Source organism: Tamandua tetradactyla, chromosome 15, assembly GCF_023851605.1.
Source record: "Tamandua tetradactyla isolate mTamTet1 chromosome 15, mTamTet1.pri, whole genome shotgun sequence".
Classification (NCBI taxonomy): domain Eukaryota; kingdom Metazoa; phylum Chordata; class Mammalia; order Pilosa; family Myrmecophagidae; genus Tamandua; species Tamandua tetradactyla.
Genome location: NC_135341.1, coordinates 85,482,437 through 85,501,725, shown reverse-complemented (window position 1 = coordinate 85,501,725; position 19,289 = coordinate 85,482,437). Strand labels below are relative to the sequence as shown.

The 19,289-nt window shown below is 42.7% G+C and overlaps 1 protein-coding gene across 17 annotated transcripts in view; it reads right to left on the bottom strand.

Moving 5' to 3' along the window:
• ZBTB38 (zinc finger and BTB domain containing 38) overlaps positions 1-19,289 on the bottom strand; it is a 105,218-nt gene that overhangs the window by 7,009 nt on the left and 78,920 nt on the right. Inside the window, exon 1 of one of the 17 annotated variants that reach the window (XM_077130269.1) lies at positions 10,683-16,954. The exons of 15 other annotated variants lie outside the window; for them this stretch is intronic. In XM_077130269.1, the coding sequence (XP_076986384.1) occupies positions 10,683-10,751 (69 nt within the window). In that variant the 5' untranslated portion in view covers positions 10,752-16,954. Of the gene's footprint in view, positions 1-10,460; positions 10,652-10,682; positions 16,955-19,289 lie in introns of those variants that run through there. One more of the 17 variants, XM_077130286.1, reaches the window with a different exon arrangement.

Below are 19,289 nucleotides of genomic sequence, written 5' to 3'. Positions count from 1 at the left end.
GAGCCAAGTCCAATACATGCTCTGGGGTGTTCTGGTTAGATTATAAGCCCACCCAATTCTGTAGGATTCTGTGATTCTTTCCCTGATTGTTCAGTTAGAATGGTTAATAAAAGGCCAATGTTAGGGCAGTGCAACAGTGGCTCAGTGGCAGAGTTCTTGCTGCCATGCCAGAGACACAGGTTCAGTTCCCGGTGCCTGCCCATGCAAAAAAAAAAAAAAAAAAAAGGCCAATGTTAAAACTTAATTAATATTTCAATCATACTTACAGTTAGAATAACAGATATACAGTAAGAAACATCATTATACATGTTATTAAAAACCCTTCGAGGGTGGTGCCATGGTGGTCCAGTGGCAGAATTCTTGACTACCATGCCTTCTAACTTTGGAAACACCAAGTATGCTATCTTTCAGGGGAATACTGACCACCGCGTGGCAGAAATCCTATGATTTTTCAAAAAAAAAACTATGATTTTTAAAATCATAGTTGCTCTATTGCTAAGTAGTATCCTGACTAGCCTTCTTACTACACACACAAAGTTATTTTTGCGTCAATGCTATCCAGCAAATATGCCAATTCTTACCACGGAGATATGGAGGTGACTAAATGAGATGTCTACCCTCAAGGAGCTCTGAGTCTAGGGAATAAAGAAACTTGTGAAGCAATAATTGGGCTCCATGATGCTACACAGGAGGTACTTAGAGGATGAAGTGATGACAACTTCTATTTACAGGGGCCCTGGAATGCTTGGCATCAATGAATTAATAAAACAGGAGCCTGGCAAGAAACTCTAAGCAGAACAAAACAAAGTACAATAATAAAGGGGCACACCATCCCCTAGGGGCCATGGTAGGGAGGCGGTGGGCACTGCCACCTCTCCGGCACCCACAGCAGGGCCAGCCACATTCAACAGCTTCTGTCTTTGAGTAAGATGGGCCAGAAAGGAAGGAGAGGGTCAAATTACAGAGAATTTTCAAAAGCATTCCCCACAGTAAATTTTACAGTGCAGGTAACCGAGAACCATCAGGAAAGTCACAATCATATTTGAGTTACCAAAAAAAAAAAAAAAGAAATCATGCAGGTGGCTGTGTTAGGAAAGGATCTGAGGGAGGCAAGCTGGGGGGCAGCAGACCAATTAGTAGGCATCCTGGTGGTCTGGACAGAGAGAGCCTCAAGAAGAGTGGGCGGACCACAGCTAAGCAATGGGATGGCGGCAGGGATATCCGGACTCAACAAATATTCATTACACAGCTGCCATGTGCAAGGCATCAGACTAAGTGCTATAAGAAAACAAGAGTTCACTCCTCCTTTGAACAAATGCTTCTGGAATACCTACTGTGTGCTTTGAGATGGTGGCTCCCAAACCTGGTGATCAGAATCACCGAGGGATCTTTAAAATAGGACAGACTCTCCAACACCCCCCTGCCCCCACCCCAATTCTGATTTAGAATAGCTGGAGTGAGACCCTAGAATTCACATGCATTTTTATACTTCATTTTATGACTAAGTAATACAGTCATATGACACCAAATTCAAAAGGCATCAAGAGTGTACACTGAAGGGCGGGCCGCGGTGGCTCAGCGGGCAAAGTGCTTGCCTGCTATGTCGGAGGACCTCGGTTCGATTCCCGGCCCTAGCCCATGTAACAAAAAACGGAAAAACAAAATACAATAAAACAAGAAAATGTTTAAAGATGTTTCCCTTTCTTCCTTCCTTCCTTCCTTCTATCCTTCCTTCCTTCTCTCTGTCTTTCCTTTAAAAAAAAAAAAAAAAAAAAAAAAAAAAAAAAAAAAAGAGTGTACACTGAAAAGTCTCCTTCCTTTCTCCTCAAGAGGCTCTTCGGGTGGTTTTTATCAACCAGCCAAATGCAGGCCTGAGGTCTGACACTAAAATCCTTCCCTAAAGGCTTGCAGTGTAGCGGGGAGGAGTGTTTGTGAAACAATTCAAAACAAGATTCACAGTGAACCTGCAGGATCAGGCATGCAGGGAAAAGGTTTGGGAATTCAGAGAAGAGAGATTGTTTTCAGACTGGGTGGGAGGCTCAGGAATGGGCTGGGAGGGAAGGCAGAAGGGAGATAATTGGTAGAGACCTGGAGAACTAAGTGACATTTACTGGATCCTGATGGGTAGAATTTAACTCTGTAGATATGGTGAGGGGGCAAAGGGAGAAAAGGGAATTTCAGGTAAGAGGCACAGAGTTAGAGTTTCAGCCCCTCAAGAAGTTTATATTCTAGGAGTCAATACAACAGGTTACAAAAGACTCCAAATCTGCAAATGCAAATTGCAAAAGCAAGCAACAGCTGTTAAGGATGCAATTTAAAGTCTTTAAGACTCTAGCACCCACTTTTCCAATCTTAATAGTGACCGAGACCTAGACCATCAAGTTTTGTCACAAACAGCCTTCAGAGCATAGTTATCGAGCTCCTTGGCTGATCTCAGGAAGCGCTACAGTTAAAAGCCCAAGGGAAACAAAGAAACCAGTTCTAAGTTTGCAGAGCAAAGGGCACCTGCTGTAGGTCATTGGGCAAATCTGGTTCACCCACAGGTTTCATATGACCACATGGTGTTTTTTGAAACATTGAGTTAATGTTGAAAATCTGTATGATTTAATGTAAAAATCTGTACACCTGTGCTTGAAAATTAGGAAGACAGGGCCACTCTGGGGTGACAAGAAGGGCTAGGGTGAGTAGCCATGTCCCCTCACAGTCCCCACTGAACACCAGACCCACCTGGGTTCTCAGCCCCTGGGGGGGCACGACCTGCCTTACCCCATTACCCAGTTCAGCCCCTGGGGGGGCACGACCTGCCTTACCCCATTACCCAGTTCAATCTGAGTGACCAATAAGAACATGAAGTAAAGTGACAAAGGACCCACAGATCTTATCAGACATACCTGCCTTAAAAAAAAATCCCAAAAATGAAAATTAAGACTTACAAAAGCAATCATTTGAGAGGGCAAACGTTCTCACCAAAAATCAGTATTCTATGATTTAAAATAGTTAAAGTAACTCCACTACATTTCTTCATACAAAGTGACTTACAACAGAAGCCTGAGGAGATCCTGTCAAAAGCTGACAGCATGTTTCAGAGAAAGAAGTATAAATTGGAAAGAAGGCAAGATTTAATTTGCATATAACTTTCTAAAATGTTTTCTGTAAAGCTGTTTTGTGCAATAACTCACTATTCTCAGTAGTATTAAGACAGAGTGGATAAGAAAAAGGCTAACAAAAATGTTACAGATGTGAAACTTCTGGTGAACCAATATTTTTTAAAAATAACTAATCTGTAATTAATAGCCATGGTCATCAGACTTATGCTACTACTTCTTCTGGAGTCTGTATTTTAGCCATAACAACTTTCTAAATACACCTTAAAAAGACAATAGATGTACGGATAGTCTGCATGCACATACAAATACATGTACGCACATATAAACGTGGACATATGCTAAGTGTAGTTATATTTTTAAGCATCTATATATAAAATAGGGTGAACATATAATTCAGCATCCAAAACAGGGCGCTTGAGAGGGAAAGGAGCTAACTAATAATTATTCCAGGGCAAAAGGTATACATTGGGACTGTCCCCAGGGAAATCAGACGGTCATTCTGTATGTGTGTGTGTACATGTACAGGTACATATACATGCCCACATATACAAAGTATATATGAACCTTTATATAAAGTAAATATAAAACTCTATATAAAATGCTTTTAAGCATTTTAACAATTTTATAAATAAAAACATACTTTAAAATTATACTTTATATAAATATCACCAGGAAATTCTAGCTAGTTAGCCTATTTGGACTCTTCTGCTGCTTTTGTCTCCTCCCAAATTCTAGCCTTTTTTTTTTTTTTTTGCATGGGCAGGGACCAGGAATTGAATTCAGGTCTCTGGCATGGCAGGGAGAACTCTGCCTGCTGAGCTACCGTGGCCTGCCCAAATTCTAACCTTTTATAATAAATACTAATATATAGATATTAATACATATAATGTAAACATGGACACAAGCCACTTTTGATGATTAAAATGAAGTTTCTTCACCTGCTTTTAAGAATAGCTTAAAAAAATAAAATAAACCCATGCTTACAGATTCAAACAGTACAGAAGTGTATTAAGGCAAAAAGCAGAAGTCCCCTTCTCCGTCCTAACCTTCCCACCCCTATATACACACAGTCCCGTCATTGGTTCCTTTTCCCATAACTTGGGAAGATTTCTACATTCATCTGTATAAAGCTTTAGGAGAAAAACTGTATTTCATCTTGAAGTGATGCCTCAATCCTAGCTCACAGCTCTTCTGCCTGGCAATTTTTATGCTGACCCTTATCTCAAGTGACACCTTCTCTGGATAGCCTCCCTCCCCTGGAATTTCTAGTTTGGGGTTCATACTTTTAGGCTCATATGATTTGTGATATGCTTACTCACATTTGCACTTTACGCACTTGCAGGGTTCACTTTACACTTCTGACAAAGCTGACAGTGAGCAGAGAAGAACTGGCTTCTCAGACCCTGAGCAGCAAATCGCTTACCTTTCATACAAGAAAGTGACACCCTGTGTTAAATAGTTCTTAATTTAGAGAAAAGTGGACCCAGAAGAACCCAAATTTGACTCTGTAGAAAGCAAAATTACTTGGAAAATAAAAATGAATGTGTGCCAATTTTTTTCCTGGTTTTCTTCTAACAGACATTCATAAAGCATATCTCAAGGACCTCTGGATCTTCCAAGATACTTTCAGCAGGTTCTGGAGGTGAAAACTACTTTCATAATAATACTAATATGCTATATGCCTTTTTTCATTGTGTTGACATTTGTATTAATGGTGTAAAAGCAATGGTTGATTACTGGGCATCAAGCTGTAATAACCAGATGAAGGAGTACAAATTACCAATTTCATTACATCTTGACCTGTGAGTACACATTTTTAAAAAACTCTGTGTGACAAAACGGGGAATTCAGATAAAACATTTCTAGTGTATACTGAAACATCATGGTTCCATCGAGTAAAAACATTTGGGAGGTTCTTTGAGTTAAGAACTAAACTCCAGACTTCCGGAGAAGAGGGCGGCTTAGTAAGACGCACGGGTCTTAGTTCCTCCTCCAGAAAAGCAACTAAAGAAACAAACAATACGAAACAGCTCCCGGAGTCACGACAGAGACCAAAAAGACAGCATACCCCATTCTGGAATGGCTGAACAGGCAGGGAGAATCCGCTGCGGTGAGATACCCGAGGGGCGCGCGTTTTCCCGGCCGGGGCGGCTGGCGACTGGGGTCCCCTCCACGCACGTGGCTCCCCGGTCTGACTGGGAACGTCGGATAGTGGGGCCCTCCCGCCACGCTTGGCATCTCGGGCCAGCTGGGCAATTTGGACCGGCACTCCCCCAAGCCGCAGCGGCCGGCGACCCCCCCACCTCCACGCGCGGTTTCCCAGGCCTACTGCGATTCGGATTGGCAAGTTAAAGGAGCCACAGCATCTTTTACTGGTGGGCCCCGCAGACAGACGAGCGCCACGAGCGCCACCTACTGGGCAGGAAAAGAAAAACAGAGCCCAGTGATTTCACAGAAAAACCTTTCAACCAGCCGGGTCCCATACCCAGGGAAATCTGATCAAATGCCCAGATACCAGCAGAAAATAATGGATGACACTCGGAAAATTGAAGATATGGCCCAGTCAAAGGAACAAACCAATAGTTCAAATGAGATACAGGAGCTGAGACAACTAATGCTGAATATATGAACAGAAATGGAAAAACTCTTCAAAAACCAAATCAATAAATTGAGGGAGGACATGAAGAAGACATGGACTGAACAAAAAGAAGAAATAGAAAATCTGAAAAAACAAATCACAGAACTTATGGGAGTGAAGGACAAAGAAGAAAAAATGGAAAAAAACAATGGATACCTACAATGGTAGATCTAAAGAGACAGAAGCTACAATTAGTGAACTGGAGGATGGAACATCTGAATTCCAAAAAGAAACAGAAACTATAGGGAAAAGAATGGAAAAACTTGAGCAGGGGATCAGGGAACTGAATGACAATATGAAGCGCACAAATATACGTGTTGTGGGTGTCCCAGAAGGAGAAGAGAAGGGAAAAGGAGGAGAAAAACTAATGGAAGAAATTATCACTGAAAATTTCCCAACTCTTATGAAAGACCTAAATTTACAGATCCAAGAAGTGCAGCGCACCCCAAAGAGAATAGACCCAAATAGGCGTTCTCCAAGACATTTACTAGTTAGAATGTCAGAGGTCAAAGAGAAAGAGAGGATCTTGAAAGCAGCAAGAGAAAAACAATCTGTCACATACAAGGGAAACCCAATAAGACTATGTGTAGATTTCTCAGCAGAAACCATGGAAGCTAGAAGACAGTGGGATGATATATTTAAATTACTAAAAGAGAAAAACTGCCAACCAAGACTTCTGTATCCAGCAAAATTGTCCTTCAAAAATGAAGGAGAAATTAAAACATTTATAGACAAAAAGTCACTGAGAGAATTTGTGACCAGGAGACCAGCTCTGCAAGAAATACTAAAGGGAGCACTAGAGTCAGATACGAAAAGACAGAAGAGAGAGGTATGGAGTAGAGTGTAGAAGGAAGGAAAATCAGATATGATATATATAGTACAAAAGCCAAAATGGTAGAGGAAAACATTATCCAAACAGTAATAACACTGAAAGTTGGTGGACTGAATTTCCCAATCAAAAGACATAGAATGGCAGAATGGATTACGACCCAGCAATACCACTGCTAGGTATCTACTCAAAGGACTTATGGGCAAAGACACAGACGGACATTTGCACACCAGTGTTTATAGCAGCATTATCTACAATTGCAAAGAGATGGAAACAGCCAAAATGTCCATCAACAGACGAGTGGCTAAACAAACTGTGGCGTATACCTACGATGGAATATTATGCAGCTTTAAGACAGACTAAACTTATGAAGCATGTAATAACATGGATGGACCTAGAGAACATTATGCTGAGTGAGTCTAGCCCAAAACTAAAGGACAAATACTGTATGGTCCCACTGATGTGAACCGACATTCGAGAATCAGCTTGGAATATATCATTGGTAACAGAGACCAGCAGGAGTTAGAAACAGGTAATTGGAGCTGAAGGGATACAGACTGTGCAACAGGACTAGATACAAAAACTCAAAAATGGACAGCACAATAATACCTAAGTGTAATGTAACTATGTTGGAACACTGAATGAAGCTGCACCTGAAATATGGTTTTTTGTTTGTTTGTTTGTTTGTATCTTTTGGTTTTTGTTTTTTTCTTTTTCCTTTTTTTATATATATATATTTTTTATTAGTATTATTATTTTAATTCTCTTCTCTATATTAACATTCTATATCTTTTTCTGCTGTTTTGCTAGTTCTTTTCCTAAATCGATGCAAATGTACTAAGAAATGATGATCATACATCTATGTGATGATACTAAGAATTACTGAGTGCATGTGTAGAATGGAATGATTTCTAAATGTTGTGTTAATTTCTTTTCTTTTTTTTATTAATAAAAAAATTAAAAAAAAAAAGAACTAAACTCCACATCAATTTTTTTTCATGGAGTGCTATTTTTATTTGAATGAATAACTGATAAACAATGGTTATTCAGACATGGGCAGAAATATTTTTTTAAAAAATGAACTGAGCCTGTTACCTCAGGGAGAACAACGTCATTTTGTTGTTAATGATAAAGTTTGACTTCAAGTGAAAACAAGAATTCTGGAAAACTTGTATCTGCCATCATGAACATGATTTTTCCAATATGTAATGACTTTTCTGATGAGGCAGGTGGTGATGCTAACAAATGTGATTTCTGAATACTGTGTAATGTATTTGGAAGAGTGGCACAACTCTGTGTGCCAGTATTTTCTGAATGACCAATACATGTTGTCAGAAAAAATTATGCATGAGTTAAAAGGTACAAGGGAAACCAGTGGATTTTGATGTAACTGTAAGTTCAATGATAAGATTTTGGATTTCTGCTGTAACCAACTTTCAGGAAATACCACTTGTTGAGTTTTGGCATAATTCAAAGAATATCCGCAATCAACTGAAAAAGGCTATTTAAAAACTCCTCCTTTTCAACTAACTTTTTGTGTGAGGGAGAATTTTCTTACTTCAACCAAACAACAAATTGCTACTAGGGCAAAAGCAGGTATGAAAATTTAGCTGTCTTCTATAAGCTAGACATTAAAGATATTTACAAAAATGTAAAACAGTACCACTCTTCTCGTCATTTTTTTTTAAAGAAACTATGGTTATTTTTCACAAACTATGCTATTTTATCATGTAAAGGGTTTATCATGATTTTTCATGAATAGTTTAAAATTTCTCATTTTTAATTTTGAATATGATAAATATTAATAAATACAACTCAGATAAGCAAAAAAGTTCTCTGGAGCCTGCGCTGGTTTGAAAGTGATGTATGTACCCTAGAAAAGCCATGTTTTAATCCTAATCCCAATTTTTAAAGGCAGATGTTTCTTATACTCCCTATTCAGTACTATATGTTTGAAATTGTAATTATATCATCTCCCAGGAGATGTGATTTAATTAAGAGTGGTTGTTAAGATGGGTTAGGTGGAGGTGTGTCTCCGCCCATTTGGGAAGGTCTTGATTAGATTACTGGAGTCCTATAAAAGAGGAAACATTTTGGAGAAAGTGACAGATTTCTGAGAGAGTAGAGAGTAACAAAACCACAAGAAGCAGAAAGTCTACCAGCCAGTGACCTTTGGAGATAAAGAAGGAAAATGCCTCCCAGGGAACTTCATGAAACCAGAAGCCAGGAGAGAAAGCTAGCAGATGACGCTGTGCTCACCATGTGCCTTCCAGGTGAGAAAGAAACTCTGACTATGTTCACCATGTGCCTTCTCACTTGAGAGAGAAACTGTGAACTTCACTGGCCTTCTTGAACCAAGGTATCTTTCTCTGGATGCCTTTGATTGGACACTTCTATAGACTTGCTTTAATTGGGACATTTTCTCAGCCTTAGAACTGTAAACAAGCAACTTACTAAATTCCCCTTTTTAAAAGTCATTCTGTTTCTGGTATATTGCATTCTGGCAGCTAGCAAACTAGAGCAGGGCCTCAATGATTTGTAAGAGTGTAATGAGCTCCTAGGGCTGATAAATTTGAGAACTGGTACTCAAACCTGTAAGAGAAATGTCCAAAATAATATTTTTTTAAGTACTTAAAAATTATTTGACTTGTTAAAATAAATCACATATAAGCTTAAAAGAAGTAAAGAGAAAGTGAATGCAAGTAGAGTAAAACACAAAGCAGAAACCCCCAAGAGCTAGATGGAGACCAAGAGACAAAGAAACACAGATAAGCACTGAAGTTGCACAGACACCCTCCCTACAGCTGTCCTTCCTTTCCCAAGTGTGAGCAGATGACTCTCACACCTGAGCATGGCTGAAAAGCCAGGTGGAACCATAGTTCCTGCCACACTGTTCCCAGGTGGAACGTGCTCCCTGGTTGGCACAGCTGCTGTCTGTGTTGGGTTTGCAGACTCTATCACTGCTGGCGCCCTTCCTTCCAAGTCCTTCCACACTATTCCCAGGTGGAACGTGCTCCCTGATTGGCACAGCTGCTGTCTGTGTTGGGTTTGCAGACTCTATCACTGCTTGCGCCCCTTCCTTCCAAGTCCTTCCACACTGTTCCCAGGTGGAACGTGCTCCCTGATTGGCACAGCTGCTGTCTATGTTGGGTTTGCAGACTCTATCACTGCTGGCGCCCTTCCTTCCAAGTCCTTCCACACTATTCCCAGGTGGAACGTGCTCCCTGATTGGCACAGCTGCTGTCTGTGTTGGGTTTGCAGACTCTATCACTGCTGGCGCCCTTCCTTCCAAGTCCTTCCACACTATTCCCAGGTGGAACGTGCTCCCTGATTGGCACAGCTGCTGTCTGTGTTGGGTTTGCAGACTCGATCACTGCTTGGTCCCTTCCTTCCAAGCCTCACAGGTCAGCCTGGCCTCAGCATCCTGTTTGTCCTAACGTTTCCCTCCTTTCACCCTTACATTCAGCCCCTCCCCATCTTTTTCTTAATCCCGATTTTAAGCACCGGTTCACTCATTGTGGGACTGGACTTGGAAACAAGATGAAGCAATTCTTGGCAATGACTTCACCAACTATCTTCAGTATTTCCAGCTTAATTAAGTCTCTCTTCCTTCAAATAGTTAAGGCAACTTTATTGAGATGTATTTACTGAAATACACAAAAATAAAAAGAGAAAACTTAAAATGCAAGTTCCCACAAAAGCTCTAATTCTCAGAGTGCAAAAAAAATAAAAGGTCCAAAAACCTTTAAAGCTTGTTAGCCAACATATCTATTATGAAGACCTTTATAGGACATGTAATTTTATCAGAAATCTTGAAGACTTTAGAGAGAGGCATGAAATGATCCCTCCCAGACTAAGCTCTTAGTGTGAGCTAGTAGTTACTCACTCAGGGCCACTCTTCAGGGCCAGGCTGAACCTCATTTTTCTAAATCTTCCCATCAGAGGAAAAGGCCACGAACCCTCTTGCCAGCACCCTTAGCCCATCAGTTCCTAATGTACGTAAAATAACAAAATGGAATCAGCAGAGTGACATTCCCCTTTCTCGACTCCCAGTCTTCTTCTATAAAAAGAAACTCAGATATAAAACCCAACTAAAAAAAGAACATACCGTATTAGGATGCTGACCTGGAATCTTGCAAAAGTCAAACTTAAAATCCATTTTGGGCCAGTGCAGCATGCATATCCAGGCAGACCCTACTGCAGGGGTTTTCTAGTCCCTGTGGAAAATTTTCTAACAAAGAACACTTTGCTTCAGTGATCTGGCTCCACCATCCCACACACATCTTCGCAGTACATTTTCTCACAGTCATGTTGGGTGACTACGTCAGAACTCCTCACGTGACAGGGTGTTAGAAGCACACGCATCAGATCTCGAAAACAGATTACAAAACAGGAGCCCTTTATAGCGTCAAGCTGTGTCTAGGAAAAGGAAAATCCTCTTGATTTCACCTTCCAAATGCAGCTCAAAGGAAGGCAGAGAAGAGCTGCATTTATCAGACTTTAATGCATTTAGCTATCAAATTCAAAAAGGCATAGTATGACCAGGGAAATTGTATTTCTTTTAAACTGAAATTCAGGTGGTTCTAAAGACCAACGTCAGGAAACTGTTAGAATGCATTCGACAGAGAGGCTAGCTTGGACAAATCTTACCTGAATATACTATCTTGAAAAGGTAAACATTCGGTTTCCAGGCTTGTGCTTGCGTGCACACAGACTGTGAGAACGAGTATTGTCAGATTCATGAATGATTCAATGTACCCAGTTAAATATTTTAGGTTGCTTGCTAAAGATAAAAGAGGGGGGAAAGGTCTTTTGTATCTCTTTTCCTTTTTGAACCACAGCAGTGTTTCAGGGAACCCCATGTAACCTGGGGGTTCATTTTGGATCAAGCTTGCCCACACACCTACTTGCCCAAGAAACCTGGCAAACAGGCTTAGATTGTCTATCTCTGCAGCCCATGAGTGCTGCATCTGTTTCTTGTTTCAACCAAGTTCCACTGACACTCAAGAGTTGCTAATGTGGACGGCATTTTTAATCTAAATGCTATGGGTGTCAAGTTACCCACAGGACCAGGACAGAAGGCATATCCCCTGGAATTTCTCATTTTAGGGGTGAGTTTATCATCAAGAGTCGGTTTCAAAGCCAACTACCATTCGCTGGTGAGCCTAAAGGGTCAGCTGACTTAATGGAGGCAGATGCCTTCCTCCCGGGTGACCACTACCTCTGGGGGAGGAAGTGGGAGAGCTGGTGTGCCTTCTGGCTTTGAACAAGAATGGACCTAGTCAAATTTTAGGTCATCCTAAAATGGATGAAGCACCAGCAGCTGCTTTTGTGTTAAATGGTCTAAATCTACTCTGTCTACCCCACACCCATTCTCTACTCTCATGTCCCTCAGCAAACCCACTTTCTGCCGACTCCCCCACAAAGACAATGAATCACAATTTACACTGGTTCTTTCTGGGCAAACCAGAAACTGGACAGAGAGGAGTGAGTGAGACAGAACACAGGAAAAGCACCTAGTGCAGAACCTGGCATGAGGTAAGGTTTCACTGAACATCAGCTGGAAACAGCTTGAGAATTTACTGTGCCCTGCTCTTTTAGTTACTACCAAGAGACTGCTTATGCAGCCCACTCTTCACACAGCACACAGGGTGACCTTCTAAAAGCAGAAATGAGATCATGTTAAGCCCTGCTTCAAACTCTTCAGTGGTCTTCGTGTGGCATTCGAACTTAAAAAATGCAGAGCCTTCACTGTGGCAGACAAGCCGGGATACCATCGGAGGCCCATCCCACCCCCTAACTCTCCTCTCCGCAGAGGCTCTGGAGCTCAGGCCACTCTGGGTCCACTCCCCCACTACGCCCCTGCCACCCAGGCCTCTGGAACACACTCGCTCCAGCTCTGCCTGGGCCAATGGGCTAGCTCTCATCTTTCAGGCCCATCTCAAATGTCACCTGTGAGGGGCCATTCCACCTTGCCATCTGCTCCCTCTCTTTTACTTGTTCTCACATTGCTTATTTCCTTCATACCACTTCATCACCACATACACCTGCTTGTTTACTGTCCATTTTGCCCACCAAAAAGTAAGGTCCGGAAGGAAAGAGGCCTTGTCCACCCGGTGCAGTGCTGTATCTCAAGGTCCCAGCTCAGGCATGGCAGGCACTCAGTAAAGATTTGGGAGTGGACAGTAGGAGTAGCTCGGCACCTAAACACAAAGGAGGCTCACTCGATTAAAAATGCAAAACTGTCCTTTCTAAACCAAACCTGTTCTGCTATTTCTTTTTTCCATAGCATTCATAACCTTCCACTATTCTATTCATTTATTGTCCCTTTGCCCTACTAAAATTTAAGCCCCACACGGGCAGTGATCTTTGATTTTTCTTCACTGATGCCTCTTAAGCACTCAGAAGGCTGCCTGACACATAGTTGGCCCTCAATAAATATTCATTTAACAAATGTTCTGTCCTAAAAATAGACGCATGCTTGTGAATCAGTATGATATAAGGACAGTCACCTTATACTCAACACTGTCAATTACAATTTCCAAATGTCTTCCCCAATCAAGTCTGAATATAATTACTTTTCTCTGATACACTTCAGGTAATGAAGCACTTCATATAGTAATTCATTTGCTCATCTCCACGATTCTGTGAGGCAGGCACATAAAATGAAGATGCTACTACACACCTCTTAGGATACAATGAATGAACACAACATCCAGGAGCTGATGTAAGTACCATGCGTATAGCATAGATGTGGCACGTGAGGCCCAGAGAAGCAATAAGCTCATAGCAGAGCCCATCATTTCTAACAGGAACTGCGTCCAGTCCACTGCACTGGCACACATGCACAGTTGTAGGGGTGTCACAGCAGCGTGACTTGCTCTACCCAGCACAAAACAGCCCTGCACTGAGTTCAAACCATAGGCAAATGGGATCACTGCTGGAGGAGCAGTACAGGAACAGAGCAAGGTGGGTGTCAAGAGGTAGGGCCCATGGGGAACAGCTGGTCCAGGTCACAGGTTAAGGGGTCACTGAAAGATGCCACCAGTCATGAGGGAAGCTGGCCATGGGTCTCCGAGAACCAAGACAGGCTGACCACTGCTGGATGATGGGTCCCGGGCCTGGGGCCCTTCACGCCTGGCTGGTGTGCAACAGCTGTGTGGTGCTTTCGAGGTGCCACCCACCATGTACCAGTCACTGCATCTGTCCCACGGCCCATCCTCACAGCCAGGAGCTGCTAATCTGAAGTGAATGCATCTGGAGAATGAGTTTTCAACTGCTGCCCCCCCCATGAACCCCCAGGTAAGTATTTCGATTAACCCTTCAATTACAGGCCTAGTGATGATACAGTTTCAGTGACCATGAGGCTGACGCTGGAAACCCACTGGTTAGGAAAGAGGCCAGTGGGTGTGAAGCCCCAGGGGAGCCCTGGGGGAGAGAAGCTGTGGGGTGGGCTGGCTTCCATTGTGAGCCATCTCCCTGGCGGTGGGAAGAGTCTTCTGGCCAAAACAGAGCTGCGGCATGATCAACACGGCTTGTCCAAATCCCAAATTCAAATCCCAGTGTCCTTATCAAGGCTTGCGAGACCCTCTTTGATGTGGCCTCATTTCCTGCCACTGTAGCCCACACCAACCCTCTTCCCGCTCAGGAGGGCAGTGGCACAGGCCACTTCTGCAGCCTCGACCCCTCCCTCCAGTCAGGGTCATCTGCTGTGTACTTGCGTGCACTTTTCTTTCTTAATACATATACAACTGTAATTAAAATTCACTTGACAAATGCGTGCCTTTACTGGCAGAATATAAATTTGATGAGGGCTGAGATGATTCGCCACAGCTGCTCCAGTTCCCAGCACTGTACATGGCACAGGATAGGTTTTAATAAATTTTTACTAAATTAATGAAAAAACAAAAAGCTCCCCAACACTAACCTTTTAGAAGTCACAATTCCTGGCACTGTTACCAAGCTTTCTGAATCTAGTGCTAAGTCAACAAGAACTGGCCTGTATTCCTCACCTATGCTGACGGGGGTCAAGGCATTTGTTGAGCATAAAAAAGTCAAGAAGGCTGCTCTGATATGGGGGAGTACACAAAAATGAAAAACAAATCAACCCTACTGGCCTAAAACTGAGCTGCTCAGGACAAGCCAGGGCTGTCCACTGCCCAGAAAGGTGTTACTGCTCAACATGTTAAAACACTGAAATATACCTTGGAGACATTTAAAATCACTTATTAGGGTTTTGGCTTGAAGGAAGGAGAATAATCCTTCAGGCTCCACCAATAGGCTTTGATCAGTCTCTAGGGATTTGGCCTTGGTCTCCTGAGCACTTACACTGAATTGGCAAAACTTCTTACAATTAACTTTAAAAAAAAGCACTAACTCGTTTTTTCTGAAAAAGTTGGCAACACATGGTTTTAGTGTAAGCCCTGGTGTTGGGTGTTTGGAAAGAAGGTCTTAGTTGCTACACAATGCCCTTCCGTCACTGACACCCAAGGGCCACTAATCTCTGCCAGTGCATTTAGCTTTCTTGCAATGTCCCTCACTGGAGGGGCTGATGGACCAGGCAGAGCACAGAGGGGCCTGTGGTGGGTTTCTGGGTCAGAAACTACGCATGCTCATGCTTCCCCGTGCTCCAATCTTGTGACCCCTCCAAAACCACATACATGCCTCCTTCCCACCCCAAACAGCCATCGGTGAGACTGGAAAACACATCGTAATAGTGTGCTCATAATGATGTTCTCATAAGAGCATGCACATCAGACTCCCTGGGGGGCCTCTAAAATATTTAAAATAGGTGCTACCACTAACACTGAATCAGAGTATTGGGAGAAGGGGTCTGGGCAGACTGTGCTTTTTGGCAGGTGATCCACTGTGCAGCTTGCTGATGACAATTCATGAGCATACCACACACAGTGCACTTGACCTGGCATGGGACTTCTGACTCCGCCAAGGAGGCAACAGTGCACAGTGCTCCTACTTTGTTCGTGGAGCCCCTCTGAGCAACCCTCTGCAGGGGACTTAAGAGTGACATCCACATCCCACCACAAGTGCATCAATGTTCCCATTTTGAATTGCTCATTTGGCAAGGAAAGTTCACCTCGTTATGTCAGCCCTGGACTGCTAACAAGCACCGACATGGGCCTGGCACTGCTCTATGCACTGCACAACACCATCCTGTTTGCATCTCACAGCAACCTCATTTTGCAAATGATAGAACGGAGGCTTAGAGAGGCTGTGTAACTTGACCAAGGCCACCCAACCAGGGAGCCACAGACTGGCACTCAAATTCAGGAAGCGTGGCTCCAAAATCCACTGTTCACAATTTCAGATTCAGGAGCGACAAGGATTTAAAAACTTCGGTTTCTCCTTGACATGAAGTTCACAAATACTAGAGGCAAACTATGGAAGTCTCATGGAGCAGCACCGCAGCTTCCTCACCGGCGTGTGTCAGTGAACTGCAGCGTGACTGTGAACAGGGCAGCCTGTCCCGGGCATGGCCGTGTCTGTAGAAGCTGAGGGTGAGGACAGCTGGAAGGCGACTGCCGCCCTTGTTCAGGCAGGTAACCTGTGCCGGCCTCCATCTCCCACCCGGAGGACCCGTTCCTCCAACTGGCACAAAGATGCCATATGGACTACCAGATGGCCCTGGCCGGTGGGGTCTGGCTTTGGGTAATGGTTAACATTTAAGGGAAATTCAGAATTTTCTGTAAAAAATTGACTTAAAATTTATTATCTCAAAAAAAAATGACTGTAAACTTCGAAGTACTATATGACATTCACAAAACTAGACATTTTGGTTTTTTGTTATCATTGTTTGCTTCCCCTTCAAGAAAGCCTTTGCCAAATGCCTACTGTGCACCAGGCATCGAGCAAAGCAGCACAAGGAGGGGCACAGAAATGGACAGCAGGAAAAACTGACGCTACAGAGCTAGGAGACCTGAGAGACCCCACAGCACCGCATCAGTCGATTCATGAACTCGGGCTTGACCTAAGGACAACTTAGGCCACGGCTGTGCAGTCAGTCTGGCACAGTGACTGAGAGCCTGAATTTTGGTGTCAGAGGTGGACTTGGCCCTAAAACTTTCTAGCTGTGACCTGTGGCAAGGTTCTTATATGTTTCTGTACCTCAGTTTCTTCATCTGTAAAATGGAAGTAATAATAGAAGCTACTCCATAGGGTTGAAATGAGGATTAAATGATAATGCCTGTAAGGTACCTGGCCTAGAGTCTGGCACAAAAATCAAGATTAGAAAACATCAGCAATTATTAACATTACTATCACCAATTAATTATTAATTGTCTCAAGTGAGAGGAGGAGCAAATGTCAATTAAGTCTTGACCCCAGGTCTGAAATCTAGAGAATGTGAAATTCCTCAAGGGTAGGAACCAAATCCTATCCTCCCAGCCCCCCTCACCCTGCCCCCCAACCCCCCAGTGCTTGAGGCCCCATCAGGGCTCATGAACTGACCACTCGTCCCGATGCAGAGGGCAGCGCTGGCTGAGCCCTAGCCACAGCACCCAAACGGGCATTCAGTTCCGAGTATCATCTAAATGACAGCCTCTTCTCCTTACTTGCACTGTTTGACAGTCCCTTTAGCTACATGGAGAAAGGCAATAATTTAAATAAAAAATATTCAAGTTGGCTATTTATTAGCAAGTCTTACCGGTAAAAACAAACAAACAAAAAAACTTGGTAGGAAGGAGGCCCAAATAATCTGTTTAAGACAAGCACTTAGATCACCTATAAATTTCCATTATGTATATTTAATTTAACCCTCTCAAGTCAGAAACCCTCTCAAATTTGGCTATGAATTTATGAATAAAGATGAAGCTAGAGTATTGCCTGTCTATGGGGCTATTTGTTTTGCTGACACAGTGACACACTTTGACCTTCATAAAGAAGCCTCCCCTGCTCTGCCTCCTCACCTCTCTTCTGTTTACAAACTCTTGGCAGGCCACATTTGCTCCTTTCTGTAGAAGCAGAGGGGATTTGGGGAGTGCAGAGTCTTGGGACCTTTTCTCTCTTAAACTGGGAACCTAATAACATATCAGTTTGGTTATGCTTTATTTTGAGGATAATTAGATGTTTTAGATTTTTATTGTAGAAATTTTTTAGTTTAAGTCTCAGTTTAATGGATTCATTAGTTTGTGGTTTATTCAGTGAAGAAAAAAAAAACAACTAAAAAACCCTAAAAATTTGTTTTCAGTTTGACATTTGGCACATCTCTGTACTTTTTTCTGAGTTTTTGTTCAAGCTTCCATTGGAGTCTTGATTAAATTATTTATAACGATCAAATGTACTCTAGTTTTCCTTTTCCTCTTTCTCTGAGACATCCTTTTCTCCTTCTGATGGTTATCTTTAGCCTCAGAGGGTAGGGTAGGGCCCCTGCTCACATACTTCTGGGTTCAAACTTCAATACTGTCACTTACTAGATGTATGAACTGGAAAAGTTATTTAACGTCTCCAGACTTGTTTTCTTATCTACACAAAAGAGAGGATAGTGCAACTTTGTTCTTACGAAGATTAACTGAAAAATAATGCAGTATTTCATTCCACTTGTTATTGTTCTTTTTCACTCTGATAATTTTCCATGACTTACAAATTCCAGAAAACAGAACAAAACCTACAACTGTCTTCTCTGGTCCATCTCTAAAGAAGACCGTTACAGATAATAGCAACCAATATAAGGCCTCATGCTTGAAAGGGTATTCAAAACAGGGGTCAGTTTATAATTGGGGATTTCCCTGAAGTTGAAGCAGGGAAGTGAGTAACCTGGAGAGTCACAGGCTCCAAGGGCTTCCAGCGAGTCCAGGTATGATTAGATCTGTAGGCTATGCAACCAGGAGCTGCAGGATTCAGGCCAAGCTGATGCCAGAAGAAGGGAAATCAGTTTCTTTGTAAAATTGTTTTACAAATACTTACCAAATAAGGGACTGTGGGTAATGCATAAGAGCACCCATATTAAAGTGCTTGGGAGAATATGTTAATATTTTAGGTGTGGTGATATTTATAGATATTTACCCTCAAGAAACAGATGCATCCATCACAATTTAACATTAAGATAAACATAGCCAGTGACTGTGTATTAACAGATGCAATATTAGAGACTATTATTTGGGGAGCCCTGCATGCCCATTAAATATATTACCTGCCAAAGCTCAACTGCAAAGTATAACCAGAAAAGGGGCTGGGGTCCTGAATAATCAGGGAGAGTGTCTACCCCTTGAGCAGCTTCTACAAGTTGTCTTCCAACCTGGGAAAAGGGCCCTCAAGTGGCTCTCCTAGACCTGCACCTTAGTCCTAGGTTAGATTATTATCTAGTCTCTTCACACACAAAAACAGCAAAAAGACAGAGGCGGTCAGTCTCACCAAAGTGTCAGGAGACTGGGTCAGGGAAGCCAAAGCATTTTGTATGAGGTCTCTGTCCCCTTTATATCTTCACTCCTTCCCATCCTCCCCTTGGTGGGGAGGCGGTTGAAGCACATTAAGGCAAGTAATGTTCTGAGTGGCAGTCAGTACAGGCAAGAAGGAGCGGAAAAAGAGAAGAGGGGTTGCAGTGTCCTGGCCCAGGAGAGGTGGGATCAGAGGCAGGATACAGAGAGAGGGAGGTCAGAGAGGAAGGGGCTCCCTTCTTGGGAAACAGCACCCACATGTGCTGTTTCATGACTCCTGCTGCACCCGACTGCTTGCTCTTTCAGGTGTCATGGGCCCAATAGTA